The sequence below is a fragment of the Dipodomys merriami genome, unplaced genomic scaffold, assembly GCF_024711535.1.
Source record: "Dipodomys merriami isolate MVZ:Mamm:240054 unplaced genomic scaffold, mDipMer1.0.p SCAF_184, whole genome shotgun sequence".
NCBI lineage: Eukaryota > Metazoa > Chordata > Mammalia > Rodentia > Heteromyidae > Dipodomys > Dipodomys merriami.
In genome coordinates this window covers 1931270-1953632 of record NW_027203204.1, presented here as the reverse complement: position 1 = coordinate 1953632, position 22363 = coordinate 1931270, and the positions used below count along the sequence as shown (strand labels likewise).

The following is a 22363-nucleotide window of genomic DNA, read 5'->3' as shown; positions in this document are numbered from 1 at the left end:
AATTACATGGGTAAGATAACTATGTGCCTCTCTTAACAAACTGTAGACGAGGATCAGAATCCTGTCTGTTTCATTCATTCCATATTTTTAGAACCTAGGAATATGGTTGGTATCTTATAAGTAATTGTTCGAATGACTAGTATTTAATCTTAACTACTAGCTCCAAGTTTATCTGGCATCAAAATGAGTAAGCTTGGCTGTGATATTGAAGCATTGCAACTCATTATATAATGTGAATGAATTATGCTATTTTCATAAATCATAATGAGTAGCTTTAGTTTTATAAGGACAAGACAATTCTTAAGGTTGTTTGCATAGTAGTTATAGGACAAAGAGCTGTGATGAGACATGAGGACAGAGAGACTCTTCATGTTTGTATCTTCAGGGACTGTCATGCTGTCTAGAAAAGGGAAAGTGCTTAACAAAGTGCTGGTCTTACTGTTTTCATTTTCTTTCAGGAACTGCCCACTGATTTTTATCTAAATACATGAAAAACGGTTTTTCATGGTTATGTCTTGCATGGCTTGCATGTATCACCTATGGAATGAAAATTTTATATTAACCCATTACATTTTTTACCTTGAAGTATATTTCATTCTTTTATAAGTTTATTATAATCACTGTTATAATGAATAAATTCTACCTATAGAGATCCCAATCAAAAGAAAGACTTATTTTAAGTTCTGTGAATTCAGTAGTAGAACTAGAACAATATTCAGTGTTACCAGCTTATTAATGTGAATAGACAGCAAAGACATGAGCATAAGAAAGAAAAACCAGTAGCATAAAAGAAAAGTTAACATAACTAACATGAATGAACAATGAAACTAAAAAGAACAATAATTTAAGTTCAATCTTTTTAAAATAAAAATCTATCATTTGTATCTTTACAAAGATACATACTTAGAAGTATGTGAGATATTGCATTTATAAAGTGAAATCATATATATTAAAAAGTATACAATTAGAACAGAAGTATTTTGGACCTAAATATGTACTTGATAAATTTGTTTTATAAGATTTAGGCAATGCTTTCCTACATGCAGCAATTGTACTTCTGTAATAGAATACTTACCTAATTGATACTGAATAGTTTTAAAGAATAGAAGCCCACACCTGTGCTGATGAACCCAATCCCTCAATAATAGCATTAATCCATCTACCTCTTAAAGGTACCACCTCCAAACAGTTGCATTGGAGATTAAGTCTCTGACAAATATTTTTGGAGGGACACAGTTAAGTCACAGCAAGTACTACAAGCACAAATAGATAAAATATTGACAAGTTGGACTTGATAAAAAATTAAGAACTTTATACATCTAACAACACCATAAGAATGGGAAGTAGACAGCATACAGAATGGGAGAAAATATCTGCAATTCATGTATCTGGTAACAGACTTGCATCCAGAGTATTCTCACAACTCAGCAATACACAGAAAAATAACCTAATTAAAATATAGGCAGAATTGACTTGAATCAACATTTTTTTCCTAAGAAGATAGACAAATGGCACATGAATAGATCCTTAACACCATGAGTTACTAGGGAAATGAAAATTAAAACCACAATTAATGACCACTTCATACATGCTAGGATAACTGTAACCAAAGCCACACTATAGCATGCATTGGAGAGCATAGAGAGAAACTGGATCATCCCAAAACTTCCGGTTAGAATATAATATGGTACTGTTGCTTTGCTTGCAGTCACTCAAAAGGTTAAACATAGCTACCTTGCAACTCAGCAATTTCACTTCAAGGTATATATCTAAAGACAAATGAAAGCATAGGTCCACATGGAAAAACTTGTACACAAATATTCATAGCAGTACTATTCATAATAGCCAGAATGGAAGCAATCCAAATGACTACCAACTGATGAATAAAATGTGGTATGTCCCTACGCTGGAATAGTATTAGACAATAAAAAGAAATACAATATTACATACATTACACACATGTCACATACATGAATGAACCTGAGAAATCTCATGCTCAGAGAAAGAAGTCAACCAGAAAGGGCTTTACATAACTGGTTCTATTTTTTGTTTTGCTTTGTTTTTTCATTTTCGGTGCCAGTATTGGGACTTGAACTCGATGGCTCATCCTCTCACTTGGTCTTTTTTTTTTTTTTTTTTTTTTTTGCCAGTCCTGGGGCTTGAACTCAGGGCCTGGGCACTGTCCCTGAGCTTCTTTTGCTCAAGGCTAGAATCTACTAGTTGAGCCATAGCGCCATTTCTGGCTTTTTCTGTTTATGTGGGACTGAGGAATTGAACCTAGGGCTTCATGAATGCTGGGCAAGCACTCTCTCACTAAGCCACATTCCCAGCCCATAGCTGGTTGTTTTTATTTGAAAGGTCCAGAATAGACACTCTATGAGGAAAAAAGCAGAGTGGTGGTTGCTTAGTGCTAGTGGAGATTGTAGAGGGTCAAAAGGTGATTGAGCACTTAACAGGTATGGGGTTCTTTTGGAAGTGATAAATATTATAGAATTATATTGCATTAATGGTTTCAAAGTTTTAGAATAACTTCTTAAATTATATATATATGGGTGAATGCATATTTTGTACACCTTATCTCCAAAAGCTACCAACATTCCAATAAAAGAATTGGCAGATAAGAAAATAACTCAAGCAAAGAGCGCTGGTGATAGAAAAATTGAGATAAAATATTACTTGAGGTAGAGGATCAATTCAAGACAATCAAGATATACTCAATTCAAGAGTTCCTGTAGGAAATCCAGGTCCATAAACAGGGAAGAAACTCAAGGATACAGAAAATAATGAAAACATCTCCAGTCTTGACAGTGTAAAAATAAAGGGAATGTTGACAGAAAAAAAGAAGTTCAAAGGGGAGAGGAGAAAAAATATAGAAGAACTGACATTCTCATGCTTAGATCTAGGCCTTCACAATCCACTCTCTAACCAGTGGAATAATAAATGAGGAGAAGCCTCTGAACTTCAACATATAGAATTTGCTGCACTCTTGGTACAAATGTCTTATAGTAGCACTTACTTAAATGTACTATGAGATATCAACATTATATGGACAGCAAAAAATAAAAAATAAAAATAACATGTTCCATGGCCAAGAAACTTTGAGAAATACTGTGGTCCATACATTTGTTGAAATAATCATGACACCTTTTCAAATTTTGAGATAGTTTAGAACACAGAAAAACTTCCCCAATGAATATTTCTCACTCCCTAACAGCAGTCCTTGTAGAAAATCAGTATGGCAGGATGGTGAAGAACATGCACTTACGGAGCTAGATGAGACCCAGGTTAAGCACTGTTTAGATGATTTTGAAGAAAAGTCTCAGTCTCCTCATCTGTAAAACTGGGCTGGTGAAATTACCCTTTTCTTAGGTGTGTTGTGAAAACAAAGTAAGCAATTAATATAAAGTGCTTAGCACAATGCCTAGCACAGCCAAAGAAACAACAGCCACATTTGTAAAGAACAGATGTCATTTTGGTGTGTGCCAGTACTAGGGCTTGAACTCGTGCTTTGCACTTTTGCTTAGCTTTTTCTCCTTTAAGCACTCCACCACTAGAGCTACATCTCCACTTCCAAGAAGAGATGTATTTTAAAGATGGAAAAGACAGTCTTCCCTCTCCCAATACTCTCTCCTTTTACCTTTCCCTAAAGACAGGTTTTATTTATGTTATTGCATAACACGTGGATCTAGGCTTCTAACCAGATCCGAGAACTGAGGGAGGAAAGAAACTGGAAATCTTAGCTTGAATATGTCAGTATAATGGGGGGAATCACACATCTACTTTCTGCCTAGAAACTTGCTTCTGCCACATCCTTGCTTGGAGAGGAAAGCTGTGCAGCTGGGGACAATTTGGTGCATGCAGTAATTATCACAGCGTTAGTCCTAATAATTGTTCTGTTTTATTTCAACTATGAAAGTGTTATATGACTTCACCAAACTATAGGCAAAGAGAAGAATGTGTTCTTCTTAGACTAAAGCTGTTTCATGCTCATTAATGGAAAAGCATTGGCTCATGCCCCTAGCTGAGAATTGTGTTAACAATCATTACTTCTACATTTTCTTTGTATTTATTTATTTAGCCTGGCACCAATTTCTTTGCTGGCTGGACAAGCAGCATAATTCCTTGCCCAATCTCAGGCTTAAGAGTTATTACTATTATTGAAGATGTTTCTCTCTGCCTCAGACATCAGAAAAATCAGTCTGGGATGGGACTGAGAAAGAACACTGGAAAAAGAGGGTGGCATTCTGAAACATAGACTTGACACTTTACAAGCCAAAAGGTCTTGGGAAATATTCCTCTTCACTTTCTTCTTGTGCATTTTCTTCCCTCTTCTTTTCTCATGATCATACTTTCTCTTCCAAGAACATTCTCTGTGCGTACTGCTAAGGTCAGAATTTGCCAGAGGTGTGGCATAGGATCTTCCTGAATTAGATGTACCCGGCAGGAGTCTTAAAATGCAGTATGGTTCTTAAGATCCAACTCAAGCCTGATGGACCAGACTGTGCAGGGATGGAACCCACTCATTGCCATTTTCAACTAAAGAACAAAAATACCAGGTGATTCTTTGTGCCTTAAAGTACGGACAATCACTACCTTGCATTGTAAGTAGAGCAGTTTTTACGTTTACTTTCTAGATCACAGAATGGGAAGTGAACATATGATAAACTCACAAGCCAAAACCAGGAAGAGAAAACTCATATTTATTTAGTGTCAGCAGTTTCCCCCGCACTGCCCTTAATCTCTCACGTGTATTCCCTTGGTACTGCTTGCAACTTCTTTGGGAAGTAGGTTCTGTTCTCTCCATAGGACATGCTTCAAGAAAGTTAAGCAACTTACCCAAGGTCATACAGTTAGTAAGCTGATCTGCCATGTGCCAGATTAGGTACCTATCTTACTCCCGGGCTCATTATCGATCTATACTCTGTGGTGCTGCTCTTCTTAATCTTTGGCTCTCAACTAAGCTACAAAATAAAATAGAACCCTCCTTTACCAGAGGCCCATGGCATTTACTCTCATAAAGTCAGCTTTGGCTTTTAGAAAGTTTGTTTTTCTGTGTGAAATTCATAATGACATCCTGCTGCATTGTTGCTCCTTCTCACCAGACTCCACCGCCAGAGAAAGTCATACCAAGTGAGTCAGTTATAAGCCTTCTTTGCTTGAATCCAAGTCTTTACAACTTCCTCAGCAGCATTTTGGATTGTCGAGCCATGCCTATCATAATATTCTAGCCAGTTCCTTCCAGCTCCAGCCAGAGCCTTCCAGCTGTATTTCAACATCCCTCATCTTTCCCTATTCTCCTCCTCCCTCCATTCTAGTCAAGCAACCCTATCTGCTCCTCCTGTATTTGTTAGTCTTTCACATGTGGCTCTGTCTGGTTCCAGACATTTTCCTATAGTCTTTTCTCCTCCAGCTCCCCACTGGCAGCAAATTGGCTTCATCTTGGGAGCCAGTTCCAGGTAACAATGCTTGGCACTCTCTCTTGAGAAAGAGTCTAAGGCCAATTCCCAGACACATGAGGGGGTAGTGAGATATTCCCAGTATCTGCAGAGGCTCAAGAAAAGAAGCAGCAGCGTCATGCAGAGCACATCTCCCATTTCTGCATGGCGAGAATAAAAAGCTTAGAGTCAGAACTGGGTTTGAATCCTGGTTGTGCAAGGTACTGTGTGGGTGGTCTCCAGCTAGTTCTCTAACTAACTATGAAATAAAAGTGACAATACCAAACTTACAGGGTTGTAAAACATGTAAACTGACTGTCAGTGAGGACGTGGTAGGTGTTTTTTCCTTAATAATAAATAAATAAAATAAATCTTGTCAATATAACTTAACAAGAGAAATTGGTTGGGGAAGTCACGTGCATCTCAAATCAGTAGATAGAAGTTTATCAAATAAAGGGAACTATAAGCCCTCAAAGAGGAGCCTATGCAGAGGCTTCACAAATAGCTATGCTATTTATCAGCATATATAAATGTTGTATATAAGTAGGGTGGGAAGGGGAGAAAGAGACAGGAATGAGGGACAGAGAAAAGGGAGAGATTCCAATATTTCTGTTTTTTTGATGTAGCACCTTGTATCCTAAGTGTGTGTGTGTGTGTGTGTGTGTGTGTGTGTGTGTGTGTGTGTGTGTGTGTGTGTGTGTGTGTATAATTAGCCATGAGAAAGCTGAATGGCTTTGGGCTACATGGAAGATGTCTACATTTGCTGTTCTTCTAGAATTCAACTTGGTTTATGGTAACCCATGATAAAAATGTTTCTAGTTCACCCCCCCCCATGAATCCTGGGGCTTGAACTCAGTGTCTGGACACTGTCTCTGAGGTGTTTGTGTGTGTGTGTGTGTGTGTGTGTGTGTGTGTGTGTGTGTGTGTGTGTGTGTTTGGCTTAAGGTTAGCACTCTGCCACTTGAGCCACAGCTCCAGCTTTTTTCAGTGCTTAATTGGAGATAAAAGTCTCACAGGCTTTCCTGCCACAGCTATCTTCTAATAGTGATCTTCAGAATATAGCCTCCTAAGTATCTAGGATTATAGATTATAGGCATGAGCCACCAGTACCCAGACTCCCTAGGCTTCAAAAAGAACAGTTTTTACATCTTCTTAATGCCAGTTATATAACCAAAGCTTCTTTTTGTGAGCTAGAAAGGTCAGGATGCAGTACTATTATAGAAGTATGCACTCAGTTAGACATCCAGCCTCCCTGTGAAGGATTTACCCTCTTTCCTGGGAACAAAATTCAGAAACCAATTTCTAGGCTTGTCTTTTGTAATCCAGAAATGAAAATCAAACCCCAAAGACCATGCATAACGATAGTCCTTATTATGAGAGAGTTATGATAGGCCCTGGGAGAAAAGAAGCAGCACTATGGCAGATTCATCATCAGTGCGTGCAGGTGGATGGATGACAAAGCAAAGGTCTCTAGGCTTTGGAGTCCCCAAGGGAAGGAAAAGAGCTCTTAGAACCAAAGGTATGTTTTGTTCTTTCCTACAGCAGCAGATTGCCTCTGTAGGAAAGAACCCCCAGGACTGAAAAGTCTGCGTGGTACTGGCTAACTTCCTTTGAGGTAGGACTCAGTTCCTTTCCCTCTTGTTACCCTTCTTTGCACAGCTGGAGGTGAACATGAAGGAAAATGAGTCTCCTCTTCTGAGACCGTAAACCCAGATTTCTGTCATCATAAATCAGAAATAGAAACAGCCAATGTTGGAATAACAAAATGTTTCTTCGTTGTCAGTATCTACACACTGGGTTATCTTCAACTGGCATTATTCATGGATTAAATTGAGAGATCAGCCTGGAAATGGGTTGGAAATCTTCAGATAATTCCACAGATTAAACATAAAGGTCCTCTGAGAAGGTGTTTCAGGCTGGACAGCACCACTCTTGAGAGTGTGTTACCCCAGCCCCAATGTTCCTGTGGCTGAGATGTCCGTGTGTGTGTGGAAATGAGGCATCTCTGTAACTTGGGCCTGTTTTCTGAGACACAGGCAGATCCAAAAGGGGAAGAATGCATCAAGAAGAACTGAGAAAACTAGGATCTTCTTGGACTTGATGTCTTTCACAGTGCCAATAGGTACATAAAAGCAGAGTCTAGAAATGATCTAGAGACAGAAGCCCTGATTTTCAGGGAAGGGACATGGAGTTGTGGGGGCGCCCTCAACCTTACTGGCTATGGAATTTTGTCTAATCAGTTTCTTCTGTGGTGTTATTTCTGTGGTCAGCTTCCCTTTATTTCCGTGTGTGTGTGTGTGTGTGTGTGTGTGTGTGTGTGTGTGTGTGTGTGTGTGTGTGTGTGTGTGTGTGTGTGTGTGTGTGTGTGTGTGTGTGTGTAGAGGTATTTCCTACTGGAAACAAACGGTATTTGTTCCAATCATGATTTGCAAAAAATAAAGGTGTTCTTGATTATCCAGAAATACATATTTTATTTGACATGATTTGACATTTGATTTTTCCCCTCAGATGAAGTGTAGAAATGCTTCTAAGTGCTTAGTCTCATCATTTTGCCAAGAGAGGAAAAAAGATCCATGTGGTGGTGCATGCTGTAATCCAGTCCTCAGGAGGTAGAGGCTGAAGCAGGAGCTGGAATTCAAAACCCTGCTATCCTAGGCTATATAGTAAGGCCCTGTCTTAAAAAAAATTTAAAGAAAGAATGCAGTTTTTAAAGCAATTTTCACTTTATTTAATATTTAACATATTTAATAAAGGTGCTTACTTAAAGTTAGCTAAAACAACTTTTTTACTGCTTTGATTATTCTATTAAAGTTACCATGATGATAATATGATAATATGATAAATGTTTATAACTATTAAACATTCTATGTTTGAAATAGTTTTAAAGCTATGACAAAACTAGGATGTATTTTGCTAGTTGAGTTTTTAGACAAAATAAGGTATTTGGTGAAGACCTGGCTTTACTTTCTTGACAGAGACAAATTCCCACAGCACCATGTTAAAAAGCTTAAGTTTCTCATGCACTAAATTCCTTCTCATGTGATAAACTTTTAGACATAATTGTAGAAAAATTATTCTGTTCAATAGGTTTTCTTTCTGATTCCTGAGCTACGAATGGTTTAGTGATTACAACTTTTATGGGATACTTTAATATATGATAGACTGAATAAATGTTCATTCATTAGTTCAGTTTTTCTTAATTCTCTTAGCTCCTTCCAGATAAAGATTGCCATGATTTTTTTAATGTTCCAAGTATACCTTCTAGGATTTCTAATTATAATTTCATTAAATCCATAAATTAGCCTAGGAAAGATAATTGGTTTTTTTCTCTACATGATCTTGATAGGTCTTTTGATTTTAAAACATTTGATTTTAAAGTGCTTCTATGTAAAGTATTTAATATCCTATTTATGAATTGAACATTTTCATGTCAATATAGATCTTAGGAATTTTTTGACAGTTATGGGATACAGTAATTAACAATTTAAACATCACAAACTCTGTCATTGTCCTATTCATTTTTGGCATTACTTTTGATAATGGAAGATTACTTAAGGATTTAGTTAACTTTTATAGCAGAACAAACTCTCCAATGCATATGAACATTAGACTATCATGAAGTTCTAGATTCTAGTTTCCAATACACATTATGGGTTTGGGGTTTTTTTGTCTTTAGTTTTTTTTTTGTTTAGTAAATACATAGTCATTGTTACCTATGGCTCTTTCCTTCTAATTCTTTAAGGCATATTCAGGAGAATTAACTTAAACTCAGCCACAATAACACTAGAAGTCCTCTGCTGGAGTGGAAACCAACAATCCTCTCCTCTAACAGAGCAGCAGTATTCAAAGCCTTCCAACTCTGCATCACCAGCCAGTCTTGCTAAAACTCAGATCTAGTCCTGACATTTTGGGTTATGTTTATGTTTAAACACAGAAAAACTCCAACAAATCAAGATGGATGACCTAGCACTATTTTGTAGTATTTTGTCGCCTCTTTGTTACGCAAAGGGATACATGGATAAAGGCTGGATTTCTTAGCATCTCAGGATAGCATTTAGAGATCTGGCCAGCCTGATGTCCTATACTGACTTGACATCCAGCCACCCCACAGCTCACCTTGATTCATCCTGTTTTGCTTCTCAGGGTGAAAATTTTACTCTCCTTTCAATGCAGCATTCAGTTTTATGTATGTTAGGAAGTTTTTCTGAGACTGTAAGTCTTCTAACATCATACAAAGTAGAGCTACATCCTCTCACAACTGTGATCCCATAGCAGTCAGCTTTTAACAGTAGCACAGCACACAACAATGTGTCTACGTGTCAGTCTCCTGTGAGTCTTCCTTTGGATATCTGCATTCAGCACGTTGTCTTACAAATAAGCTGTGAAGAGCACCAGTTTGTGAGAGGACACAAACAAGAAAAGAAAGGGCTTAAGACATGGATCATTTTCTGATAAAAACAATAGTGTCACAAGACAAAAATTCAAAGTTAATGTTGGTTTTGATTTTGGAATTAGACTGTCTTTGCTTGCCTCATGGAAAGTAGCTTTCAGGTAGATAGATGATAGATAGATGATAGATAGATACATAGATATGTAGATGGGCAGACAGGAAAGTAGATAGATGAAACAAACCAGTACAAAACAGTTGAGTGTGTGGTTCAAGTGATAAAGAGTGTCAGCTAGTTATCACGAGGCCCTGAACTCAAACCTCAGTATCACCAATAGATAAATTTGTAAATAAGTAATAGATAAATTAGTAAATAAGTAAATGTTGATTCCCCCTCCCCCGCTTTCTTTAAGGACAGAGGACTGCAGATTTCAAAGGCATCCATTGTAGTACTTTCTTGGGAGATGTTGCTGTTCATTTATTTCTTAGTAGAGACCAGAGTTCTTAGACTCTGGTACTGATAAATTTTGATTATAGAAAAATCAACACAAGAGCCATTGTTTTGGGGCTTGGCTTGGGAAGATGGAAGGGGTTAACTGTTGTCCTAGGCTCTTTTCACGATTGTGGCTGTAGATTCTCAGAGAGAACATAGCTGCTGGAAGATGGGCCAGTTCTAGGTCTTGGTTTGTCTTTGGACCCAGGGGATGTGGTTTACTTTATGTGGCCCTACCTTTTGTTCTCTGTTCCTTGCAGATTCATGAAGGTGGCAGGGAGCACGGTGGATGCAGTTACCTGGCAACAGTAGGTATTCATCATTTTTTGCTCTTACTTTATTATCAGCTGCTTTGAAGCCAGAGATAATGAGAGGTCACCAAGTTTAGAGCTGGCATTTAATAAGCTATCCTTTATCCTTCATGAAAAAGAAAACATTGAAAATTAACACCAAACTTGTTGCTACAGCATATGCTGTGTCACAGCACTATAATTTTATGTTGTTATTTTTCAAAACAAACCCCCCACACACAAATAAACAAAGAAACTCCACTGACACATTTTAGCGATCTGGACTATTATGTACTCTTGAGCTCATCTGTCACGAGGGAAAGGTGAGGGAAGTCGAAGCTTGCCACCTTGTCTCCTCAGGCTTTTCCCTTGGGAATAAATTTCCTTGCTTAAGGGAGGAAGTAGTTTTAATTGCTCCATATATCATGTGAAAATAGAGACATTTTATTCGACAGCTGTGGTGTTAATTAGCACCAAGCTATTCACTAATATGAAGCAGGTTAAAAAACAGAAACTATGGAGAGAATGAGGCGACTCAAGAGAGGCGATAAACCTCAGCACTCCAGAGACAAGCTTCTGTTAGCCCAACGGTAGCTTGACTTGCCAGGATAATTCTCTGATATGTAAACTTAAATACTCTTTTAGGCTTTTTATGGTGTTTGGGCCAGGATGGCCACTATTGGGTCACAATATTGGACCAGCTTTTGTACCTTGCTAGCCTTTAGTTACCCTAGCCCTTCCTGTTCAGTGCCTACACGATCTTGTCTGACCTCTGGTTTAAGTCAGTCATACTATCCATTGGAGATCGTTGACAGGCATGAAGGAGAAAGAAGTAGATGTTGTTTGATTTTTGTTCCTTACATTTGGCAGTACTGGGTGGGAACTGAACTTTGAAGACTTAGGTTTGTGAGGCAGATGCTCCACAAACTTGAGCCATGCCTCTAGCCAGCCCCCTTTTGTGTGTGTTGGTTCATTGTCAAGTAGGATTTCATTTGATGCCTGGGCTGGCCTGGGCTGTAGTCCTGCTGTGTTTCTTCATGTCACGGGGGATGACAGTCATGTGCCACTATGCCCAGCCATTGTGCTTCCCCTGTATCTGGGGATACCAGGCAGGTACCGTTGTACACTAAAACTGACGTGCCCATTTTATTCTTTTTCCTAGCTCTTTGTTATTTTATGGCACTTATAATAACTCACAGTTCCTTTTTCTTATCACTTGTTTTTGAACTTTGGTTTCTCTAGAGTGGCACTTCTTCAGTTCTCCAGGTACTTACTAAGGTGATTGTACATTAGGAGTTCCCTGTGGAGAAATCCATGATCATCATAATAACAATGTTCCAGAAACTTCTCTCCAACTTTATATCTGCCTTACCAGACCTGACCTTCAGAACCATCAAGTCAGACAGACACTGCTTTTATTTCTGTTTTCCTACAGCTTTAGGAAGTTGTAGAAAATCCAAAGACAACAACAGAAATGCCAAATTTCTGGACATGGGGTTGGGTCTCTCTCTCGCTGTAAGGGCTTTATCACTTTAACTTTTATCGCTTTGACAAGACAATATCCTTTAACTGAAATTCTACCTCAGCACTCGGACCAAAGACTATGTGGATAATGTTGCAGAAATGTTAAAATCTGAAGAATTTATAGGATTTGTAAGGAGAGATCATGAGATCAGAGTAAGAAAATTACTGGCTAAGAATATATGGCTTCAATTACCATGGCTGACAGGGAAAGATCAGAGAAAGATTTTTTTTTTCTATCTTCAAGCACTTTCTCTGGCACAAATGGAATAAAATGAGCCTAGTAGGTTTTTTTTAATATAATGGAGAAATACATTTTAATAAACACATTTTATTTATTGGCTACTAAAAATCATTGACCATGTCTCTAGATGATCATCACGTATTTGCACCTATGCCAAAAATACTTCCCAACGCAGGAAGAGGGTTGTGTTTCTTTTGGATCAGCACTCATTCGGGGATGAGTTGCACCTGGAATCTACCATTTATCCATTTTCATTCAAGACTTGGATAGTCTGGAAGACTCCCAGGAAATCCTAGCTAAGAGGACTCAATGCAAAGCAGAGACAATGTCCTGTTTCTCCAACCCTGAGAAATGCTGAGGTAGACATTTCTTTAAAAATACAACATAAAGGAAATCAAATCTCTGTGGTTCAATGATTGTATAGAAGCTCATGCTCTTGGATTTGTTTTATTCAGAGGAACAGAATATACGATTGGATCATTGGTTCTGCCCATCAAGTCATGCAGAAAACCCAGCAAGAAGTAGGGAGATGAAGTTCTAATGACAAGTATAGTGGAGGAGCTAATATCAGAATTCCCCTCCTCTAATTGCAGTGGTGATGTCTGTACATTCATTTTATAACACAAACATTGTTGAGCGACCAAAGGGAGATAGAAACTAAAGAAACATTATCAATCCTTGAAAGAAAAGTAGTGAGTGGGGGCTGCTTTTATATAACTTTTTCACTGGGGTTACCCAACAATCCATGCAGTATCAGGTACTTAGAACACAACATACGTGACTATATTGGCATTGGGTATAAGAAGGGGTCAGACACTGGGATTTCAGGGCAGAAATCTCAGAAAGGGGAACCACATGGGGGAAAAAAGTGCCAAACATGCATGTATACTTACCTCCCTTGACTCTTTGATCCCTGAAATCCATATATTTACCAGGAGATTCCAGAGAGCCTGTTGGGAAGCAACAGCTAGAAGCTTGGAAAAAGACAAAAGTGAATAGAGATTTCAGGTGCTCTCTGTCATAAGAGAGACAGAGATTGGATATTAATCCTACACATTGAGTGTGACTTCACAAACACTTTGTTTCCTCCAGTGATGCCTAAAGGAGTTGTACCTTAAGTGTACATTGTCTGCCAGGACTAAGACGAAAATAGAACCCATACAGATGTACCTAAAATGTGAGGGGATTCCTTCAGCCTCCTGTGAGTTCCAGAACCAATATGCTTATGTCCTTATTGTATATTACCTACATTTCCAGAACACTAAATCGTTACTAGACCTGAAAAGAAAGAAAAATGGCTCATCACCAGGGGAATAAGTAATCATTGATCCAAACATGAGAATTAACTGGTCAGGATTTTTAAAGAAGTTACTGTAAATAATCAAACCATTAAGGGCAAAATGTCAATATTGAGTGGTTACATAGGAAATAGTCGTGAATTAGAACTCTAAGTATGTCTGTGAGCATGATTCCACTCCTGACTTCTATAAGATCAACTTTTGTAGCTCCCAGTGTAAGGGGGAAAATGTGGTGTTTTTCTTTCTATGACTGATTTATGACTGGTGTCACTTAACAAATTATCCTCCAAGCTCATCCGTGCTGCCACAAATGACAGGATTTCATTCTTTATAGATGGATGAACAATATTGTGCCAGCAAAGTACTCTTTAAAAATGAAATAAAGATGCTTTTGATCAATGAATGCCAGTTGATTCGTGATACATGAAATGCTAAGGGAGTACTTCTGACAGAAAGGTACTAATACCAGAAGGAAACTTGGATATTTTTTTAAATAACAAAGAGCATTGGAAATGGTAAATTTGTGGTCAAATATAAAACATGATTTTTTCCTCTTTAAATAACAATGGATTAATAAAAACATATATTGTATCGCAGGCTTTACAATATATAGAGGTAAAATATATGGCACAAATATCATAAGGAAAAAAATATTGTAAAGGATGAAGAAGGGAGAAAGCAGTACCTGAAATTATACTGCAAGGTTCATTTCCATGAAGCAGACAATATTTACTCTAAGACTCTGGCAGGGCTGAAAATTGTATTTCTAGAGGAATCACTGAAAAAAATATTGGAAAAGTATATAACTAAAAAGCCATATTAGGACTAAGGTAGAATACTAAGAAATATTCATTTTGAACTAATGGACATTTTTATACATTCTTTTCTAACGTATATGAGCTTAACACTTGAACCCCATCTCCTCTTCCAGCTTTTTACTGTTGAATTGAAAGTAAGAGCTTCACATTTTCCTCCCTGGGTTGGTTTTGAACCTTGGTCCTCAGATCTTAGTCTCCTGAGTAGCTAAGATTACAGGCATGAGCCAAAACTCATTTTTAAAAAATTACTCAAAATATTCTTTTTTTTCCATTCTCTTCCTTTTTCCTACAGTATCCTCTCTTTTTATTTCTGCAGATATCAATTTTGGTTTTACTTTATGTCTTTTCTCCATTCAGCCCTTTCTTCCATTTTCTAATACTATGTCTCTTTATTACTGTTATTTATAGTTTCTTCATACTATTTATATATAAACATACATATGTTGATAGATATTATATATGTTTTATAAAATGGATCTATAGATGCCACCATTGCAATCCATAAACGTGTGTGTGTGTGTGTGTGTGTGTGTGTGTGTGTGTGTGTATTCTCCCTGACTTTCTGATGACCTATGAGTCACTACTCTTATTTTAAAAGAGAGACATAAAAAGCTGGTTGGATTGTTTTTCATGGATCAACCTGTACAGATCTGCATAGGTGACATGGCTAGATCATTAACACACCTCTAACTCTTATATCTGTTGGCCTTTTCTCTTGAACAATTCTGTTGTTTCAGAAAGGAATTTTCTTTCCTCCCACTTGGGAGTATAAATCTTCTAGAATCTGATGGATAGGACTGTTAGTCTTGTTGCTTAGAATGCTTTACTTTTAGGTATGGTTTTCCTTAACCACACCTGTGGCTCTAGCTCAATCACTAACTGCTCTGATTTTGTTCAAAATGAAGCAGATTCCGAGCCATACAGAAAGTCATTCACTAATTCTTTCATCTCATGACTCTTCACTCTTGAAAAATACTGTGAATTCCAAATTACTTTTGTGCATATAAATAAAAACATCTTCTAAATACCCAAATCTATCCATCCATTTTCTTTTTTCTTTTTTCTTTTTTTTAGTATTTTTTTTTTATTGTAAGGATACTGTACAGAGGGGTTACAGTTACATGAGTAAGGTATTCCAGCCCATGAGTAAGGTAATGAGTACATTTCCTATAGAGCATTGTTACCACCTCCTTTGTTTTTCCCCTACTATCCCTTCCCCCCCCCCCCAAACCTCCCCAACTCCTCCAGGGGCTCTTCCAAATAATTTTTTTCCATTTAAAATGTCCAATTCAGCCAGGCACTGGTGGCTCACTCCTATAATCCTAACTACTCAGGAGGCTGAGATCTGAGGATTGCAGTTCAAAGCCAGCCCAGACGGGAAAGTTCGTGAGACTCTGATCTCCAATTAACCACCAGAAGACCAGAAGTGGTGCTGTGGCTCAAGTGATAAAGTGCTTGCCTTGAGCTAAAGAGCTCAGGGACAGCATTCAGGCCAAGAGTTCAAACCCCATGACTGAACAAAAATAAAAAATGTCCAATTCAGTTTTACAGTGGTTAATCTTGAGATACTAACTATACTTTGCTATGAAGCAAGTATGAATAATATATCCCATTTAATTATATGGAATATTTTAAAATGTATACTCAATGGTGGAATTTAATGTTTATTTTTATTCATTATTACCAAGGCAATTTTATTATTTATTATCAGAGTCATTCTCATGAGACTGGACTTCCTGTTTATTATAAAAAGTAACAATGACCATCAATACAGTTTGATGCTCCTAACTTATTTTTGCTTAATTAGCCATCATTTTATCCACTTTTTCTTTAGACTGTCAATCCAAATGCCAACATCGTTTTCCCTAAACAAATCATAAGAGTAAAATAAGTGACAAACACATTATATCTCATTATATAACACTATACTTATTTTCAAATACTCACATAAAAGATCTTCGTCAATATCGGTGGCTATGGATACTGGATAGACTTTTTTAGAAAGCTATGTTTATGAATTGATATGGGTTTGTGTGTGTGTGAAAGAGAAAGTATGTGAGTGTGTGTGTGTGTGTGTGTGTGTGTGTGTGTGCGCGCGCACACTTGCGTGCGTGTGCCAGTACTGGGCCTTGAACTCAGGGCCTCTGCTCAGCTTTTCACTCTGAAAACTGGAGCTCTACCACTTAAGCCATAGCCCCACTTCTGGGTTTTTGATAGTTAATTGGAATTAAGAGTCTCATAGGCTTTATCCTCAGGTCTCTGCCTCCTGCTAACTAAGATTATGGGCATGAGCCACAGGTGCCCAGCAGATGTATGCATTTTTTTGAGGCAAAAGAACCATTGTACTATTGAGATATTAATATCTTCATGATTACAGCTAAATCTTTGGTTTCTGTATCACTGGGAAGTGCTACTGGTGTGATTCCTTTACTAACCTTCCATTCAATGAGCAATCAGCAATACCGGCTGTATAAGCCTCTATTAATCTGTCAGCTAACCTCGGTAATTTTCCAGCCAGTGAAGTTCAATTACTGCCCGCTAGGATGCTTTTCTAAATGTTTAAATTTTAAAATAATTTGAAAACATTATTGCAAAGCAGCATGGCAAGTGCTTTCATATACACAAGAAAGATTTTAGGATATCAGAATAATAATTTACTAGATGATGATGGGATTACACATGTTATAGTAGGTTGAATAGAAAATAATGTGTAAGAACACAGTAGGGAACAAACTGAGTTGATATGTGTGTGTGTGTGTGTGTGTGTGTGTGTGTGTGTGTGTGTGTGTGTGTGTATATGCCTCCATAACTGTACCTTACAAAGGTCTAAGAAGCACAAATGTATAATAAGCACACCTTTCATTGTCAAGAGCAATGTCAAGGCCAATGTTGTAGTGACTATGGAGAATGCTAGACACTTCTGAGATAATGAAAACAAGAAGCCCAAGTAATATTTAAAGCAATGTGAAAAAGTCTTAATCTCAACGATAGCTGAAAGGGTCTTAAAGCTTTGCAAGAGTCCTTGGACTACATCCCGAAAGCTGCTGAAGTAGTTCGAGGGTGGGAATCTGAGCATCTCAGGGCTCTCAGGCCATCCTTCCTTCATGCTCAAAGGCATCCGGTATGTTCAGTTCCTGAGACTTTCTGGAGTCTGGTAGCAAAAATCAGCATGACTTTAGGTTTCCCTCACTGAAGGTATAGAATTCAGCTTTCTCACATCACCCATGCCAGTCATTGCTCTTCCTTCTGTTTTATATTATAAACTACTGCTTTCTCCTGTTCTATTCTCTTAGCTTGTGGGTTAATACCTTTCTGCTTCTTATTTTTTATTTTTATTTTTTGTCAGTCGTAGGTCCTGAGCACTGTCCCTGAACTCTTTTGCTCAAGGCTAGCACTCTACCACTTGAGCCATGGGGCTTCTTGTGGTTATCCAATTGTTCATTGGAGATAAGAGTCTCACAGACTTTCCTGCCTAGGCTGGCATAGAGCCACGATCCTCATATCTCAGCCTCCTGAGTAGCTAGGTTCTATTTATTTTTTGATTCTGCAGCTATTCTACAAAGGACTGGGGAGGGAGCTTTGGTAAATGCCTGAATTTGAACTTCCATGTTTAGCTTTCAATCCAACTGTCTGCTTTTCTCCTTCTGGGATTTTGTTAATAAGACACATTTTGATTCTAACTTTCAACAAAATACTAAATTAATTTAATGACTTTAGATCAAATTAGGCAGATATAAGAGTTTATGATGTCTATGCACTACAATAAAGGAATAATAATTTTTGAAAATCTCTAGCTTTGGAGTCCAGACATGAGTATTCTAAGTTTATTGAGTGATCCTGAGGATAGCTGAGGATTGAAGACTGTTACTCCCCTGGAACTTCCTGATTGAGTATAAAAACCCAACTCCATAGAGCCATTCAAACTGTGCCTTTTAGAACAGTAGCATCAGCATTACCTGAGAGCATGTTAGCAACACAGCTTTCCAGGTCCCATTCCAGACCCAGTAAATCAGAAGCCTGGGGAATGGTAGCTAGCAGTTGGCTTTAAGATTTCAGCTGATTCTGATGTGCTTAAAGCTTGAGAACCCCCTGTCATAGGAGACAATTGCGTGGATCTGATTTCTAAGAATACATCCATCACCTTATTTTTTTTGACATAAAAACTTTTTTCAGGGCTGGGAAGATGGCTCAGTGGTAGAGCGCTTGCCTTGCATGCCTGATTCGATTCCTCAGCACCACATAAACAAAAAGAAAAAAAGCCAAAAGTGGCACTGTGGCTCAAGTGGTAGAGTGCTAGCCTTGAGCTGAAGAGCTGAAGGACAACGCCCAGGCCCAGAGTTCAGGCCCCACGACTGGACCAAAACAAAAACAAAAAACAAAAAAAAAACCCTTTCTTCAGTAGCTTCTTTTCTGACAGATGGGAGAAAAAATGTAAGAAATACTTCCCTAGGAAGTGGCCTTTTGGAAATTCCTGCCTCTTGTCAAAATCATAGCTTCAAGTTGTTTAATTTTCAATAAGTTTTTCTCTCATACAAAAGTCAGCACTTTTCCCCTCATTGGTCTTAGTCGGCACTTATTTACAGCATTCTTCACTTCTGCTGTCGCACAGAAAACAAAATATGGCGGGTACATGGCAGTTGGAAACTTAAAGAGATCGATTTTAAGAGATCGATTTTATAATTTAGCTTTTTAGTTACCTCTGAAAGGCATAAAAATGAGCATTTTAAAAAGTCATTGCAAGAGCAACTTTGAATTTGCCCACAATATAAGTGAACATGAGCAAAACGACTCTGAGAATAGCATCTATTGGAAATTCATGAACATTTCCAAGGTAATGAGACATTGGAAGGACTTGTTAAGCAAAGATAATGCGGGAAAGGAGCAGCTGAAGAAATCCATCACACACAGATCGCCAATTTTAGAGCAAAAATTGCCAACAAAATGTGGACCTTATTTAGAGAAAATGTTGGATCAAAAGATCTAAATTTCAAAGACTTAATTTGAAAAGTTAGTGATCCACAGAAGTATTGAAACATTTCAAACACTATTCAGAAGCAGAGAACCTACAGGGTTATATGTTGTGGTTTGATAGAATGACTAAGAGCCAAATAGGCATTAATAGAATTCCTCTGACCCTTAAGAGATTTATGATTGTGGAGAAAGAAAAGTAAATCCTTCTGAGCTGAGTTTTTCATCTATACTGTGGCAGGTGTACCTATTTGAGAAAACTATGGTGACCAAGTGAGAAGATACATGAAAAAGTACTTAACCCACAACACATGATAGAACAAGTCCTCACAAAGCAGGAGTTCCCTCCTGTCTTTCAAGGATCCCTCACCCGCCCTCTGTATTTATGAAAATAGCATGCACAGATGTTTATCACCTATTCTATTTCCCAACATTTTTACGAGCACGCTGTAGAGATTTAAAACCTTTTGTCTACACCTTTTTCAACCGAAGAAGAAAATGGGGTGATTCTGTGCACTATTCTGTTACCTTTCATTCATTCATACAGAACATTTTCTCTAGCACCTACTATGAGAAGGACATACTATTGGCAGATGAGGCAGCAGAAAGAGATGGGAGCTTTTCCCCTGGGATGCTTAGCGGGCTTCTAGTGTGCAAGGAGTTTATCCCTCTAGTGCTCACTTCTGCAATTAATGTTTATTCTGTTGCTTCTGGAAAAGTGTAAGTACTGCTCAACGAAGTAAGGACCACAATAGAAAAGAATTTGTCTGGGTCCCAAAAAACGCAATCTGCAGAAATATATACCTGCCACAGAGGATTTAAAAAGGAAAGAATGGGCAGGGAAAGAAACTATTAAAAACATGGAGAACTGGCTGGGAAAAAAAGAAAGAAAAATATATAAGGAAAGGAAGAATGAGAGAAGAGAGGGGGAAAGACGAGATAGGAAAGGAACAGAGGGGTGAGAGGAGAGAATAAGGGGAAAGAAGATCTGGGGAGAAGAGGAAGGAGATACTTTTCTAAAAGATAAAGAATCAAAAGTCTCTCTGTTTTAAGAAATAGAAGATTATTCACACATATCCCTTAAGTGTACACATATATATCTTTTTTACACATTATATATCTTATTTTACTTTAGTGTTTTAGGGGAATAAACTCTGTACTGAGTTCTTTATAGAAATGATCCAAAGCATTGGTTTTGTCAAATAATAGATTTGAGTTCAAGATCCTGAGCACTTAATACTGTGTGTCATTGAGCAGGTTGCTCAGCATAGCATTGAGCATCCATGCCTTTGGAAAGTAGATGGAACAATGCTAGTAACCTTGGTGCACAGGGTATTAGTCCCAGCCTAATGCCAGAAGGCTGTGTAGTCTCCATTGTGTTTCTCCCTTTGCCCCAGAAAATGTGTCTACTCTTGATATGAGTGACAGGTAAGCTATTCCCTCCCCATTCCAGAATAGACACACATACATAAAAGCCCAGGTTCTATATATTAAAACCCAAACTCACATATGGGCCACCAAATTCTAGATATAAATGTGTTATGTGATGGTCTAGATTTCTAGGGTGTTTCCTCATATTGACCCCCCAATCGGTAAATAGATCTTACATAAACCCTCTTTGCCAAAACATAAAAAATCTTGTTTCTTCCATCTCTTTTTCTTCTTCCACATTCTTGCCTAACAGTTTATTTCAACTCTTCAAGCTAGCCAAAAAAGCTAACTGATTTTCCCTGGTTCATCAAGTATTCTAACAGTCTTAGGGAATTGTAACAACCCCTTCAGCATGACCTGAGCTATATAGTTCCCAAGAGAGTAGCATGTTTCAAAGAGACCTAGATGTTGGCCAACAAGTATTCAGAGCCACAGAATAAAAAAGATGGCATCTTCCTGGATAGGATTTAAAGAAGAAGAGTAAACTAGTAGACCATAGATTGTATGCATGTTTAAAACTGTAAAAGGAGCTCCCTCTGCTTGCGGAGGGAGAGTTGAAGAGGCATTGGCCTAGGGTCTTGCACATAGCTCCTAACACCTGGGATTCATGAAGACTTCACAAGCACTTTGGACACAGTCTAGAGGGACATCTTTCAAGGGATGGATATTCAAATGGCTGTTTGTAGACATTTAGGAGGTTTAAAATCCCAATATCATCCCTTCTGTCTTTATGCCAGATCCCATTTATCCTTGTCTCAATCACCTTAAAGTCCAGATGAGAGGAACTGAGTGGTTAAATCCATCTGTCCTACAATGACATTGGAAGTCAAAGATCAGCCACTTGGACCTAGCTGACCCTCTCTTTCTTTGTTCCTCTGTTAAGCATTGCACTACCTTGGACTTCAGTTGGCTGAATTTGGATCCTCTAACACTTTTCTTGGATGAGTAATTTAATGAATTCCAGCTTTTGCATTCTATAAAATATCCATTCACTCAAAAGCGTTCATTGAACATTTACTGCTACAACAGGCACCATTCCAGATACTTAGAATATGTCAGTGAACCAAACAGAAAAGTCACTGTGCTTGAAAGGCTTATATTCAGGGGGAAGGAAGTAGGTAAATAGAATGGCAATATACAATAAATCTGGCCATTTGGATAGTATATTAGAAGGTCAAAGGCTGGAATATGGGAAGTGTTGAAAGGAGGAGTGAACACTGCAGTCTTCATTCATTTACAAGGTAAGTTTTGTTTTGTTTTGTTTTGTTGCTTATGTGGTGCTGAGGAATTGAACCCAGGGCTTCATGCATGCAAGGCCAGCACTCTACCACTGAGCAACCTTCCCAGCCCCACAAAGTGAAATTTGAGCCAAGCGTATTGTTGGGGCTTGTTGTCTCAGGTTCTTTTCCGATTTGGACAGGCCATAGCAAAATTCCAGACAAGATGGGGATGGGCGATTATGCTTTTATTTAGAGCTC

The 22363-nt window shown here is 38.0% G+C and overlaps 1 protein-coding gene across 1 annotated transcript in view; it reads left to right on the top strand.

The window, feature by feature from the left end:
- Positions 1 to 22363, top strand: part of LOC138830143 (inactive heparanase-2) — a 444295-nt gene that overhangs the window by 262790 nt on the left and 159142 nt on the right. Inside the window, exon 6 of the mRNA XM_070026578.1 lies at positions 10576 to 10623. Within this exon, the coding sequence (XP_069882679.1) occupies positions 10576 to 10623 (48 nt within the window). The remainder of the gene's footprint in view (positions 1 to 10575; positions 10624 to 22363) is intronic.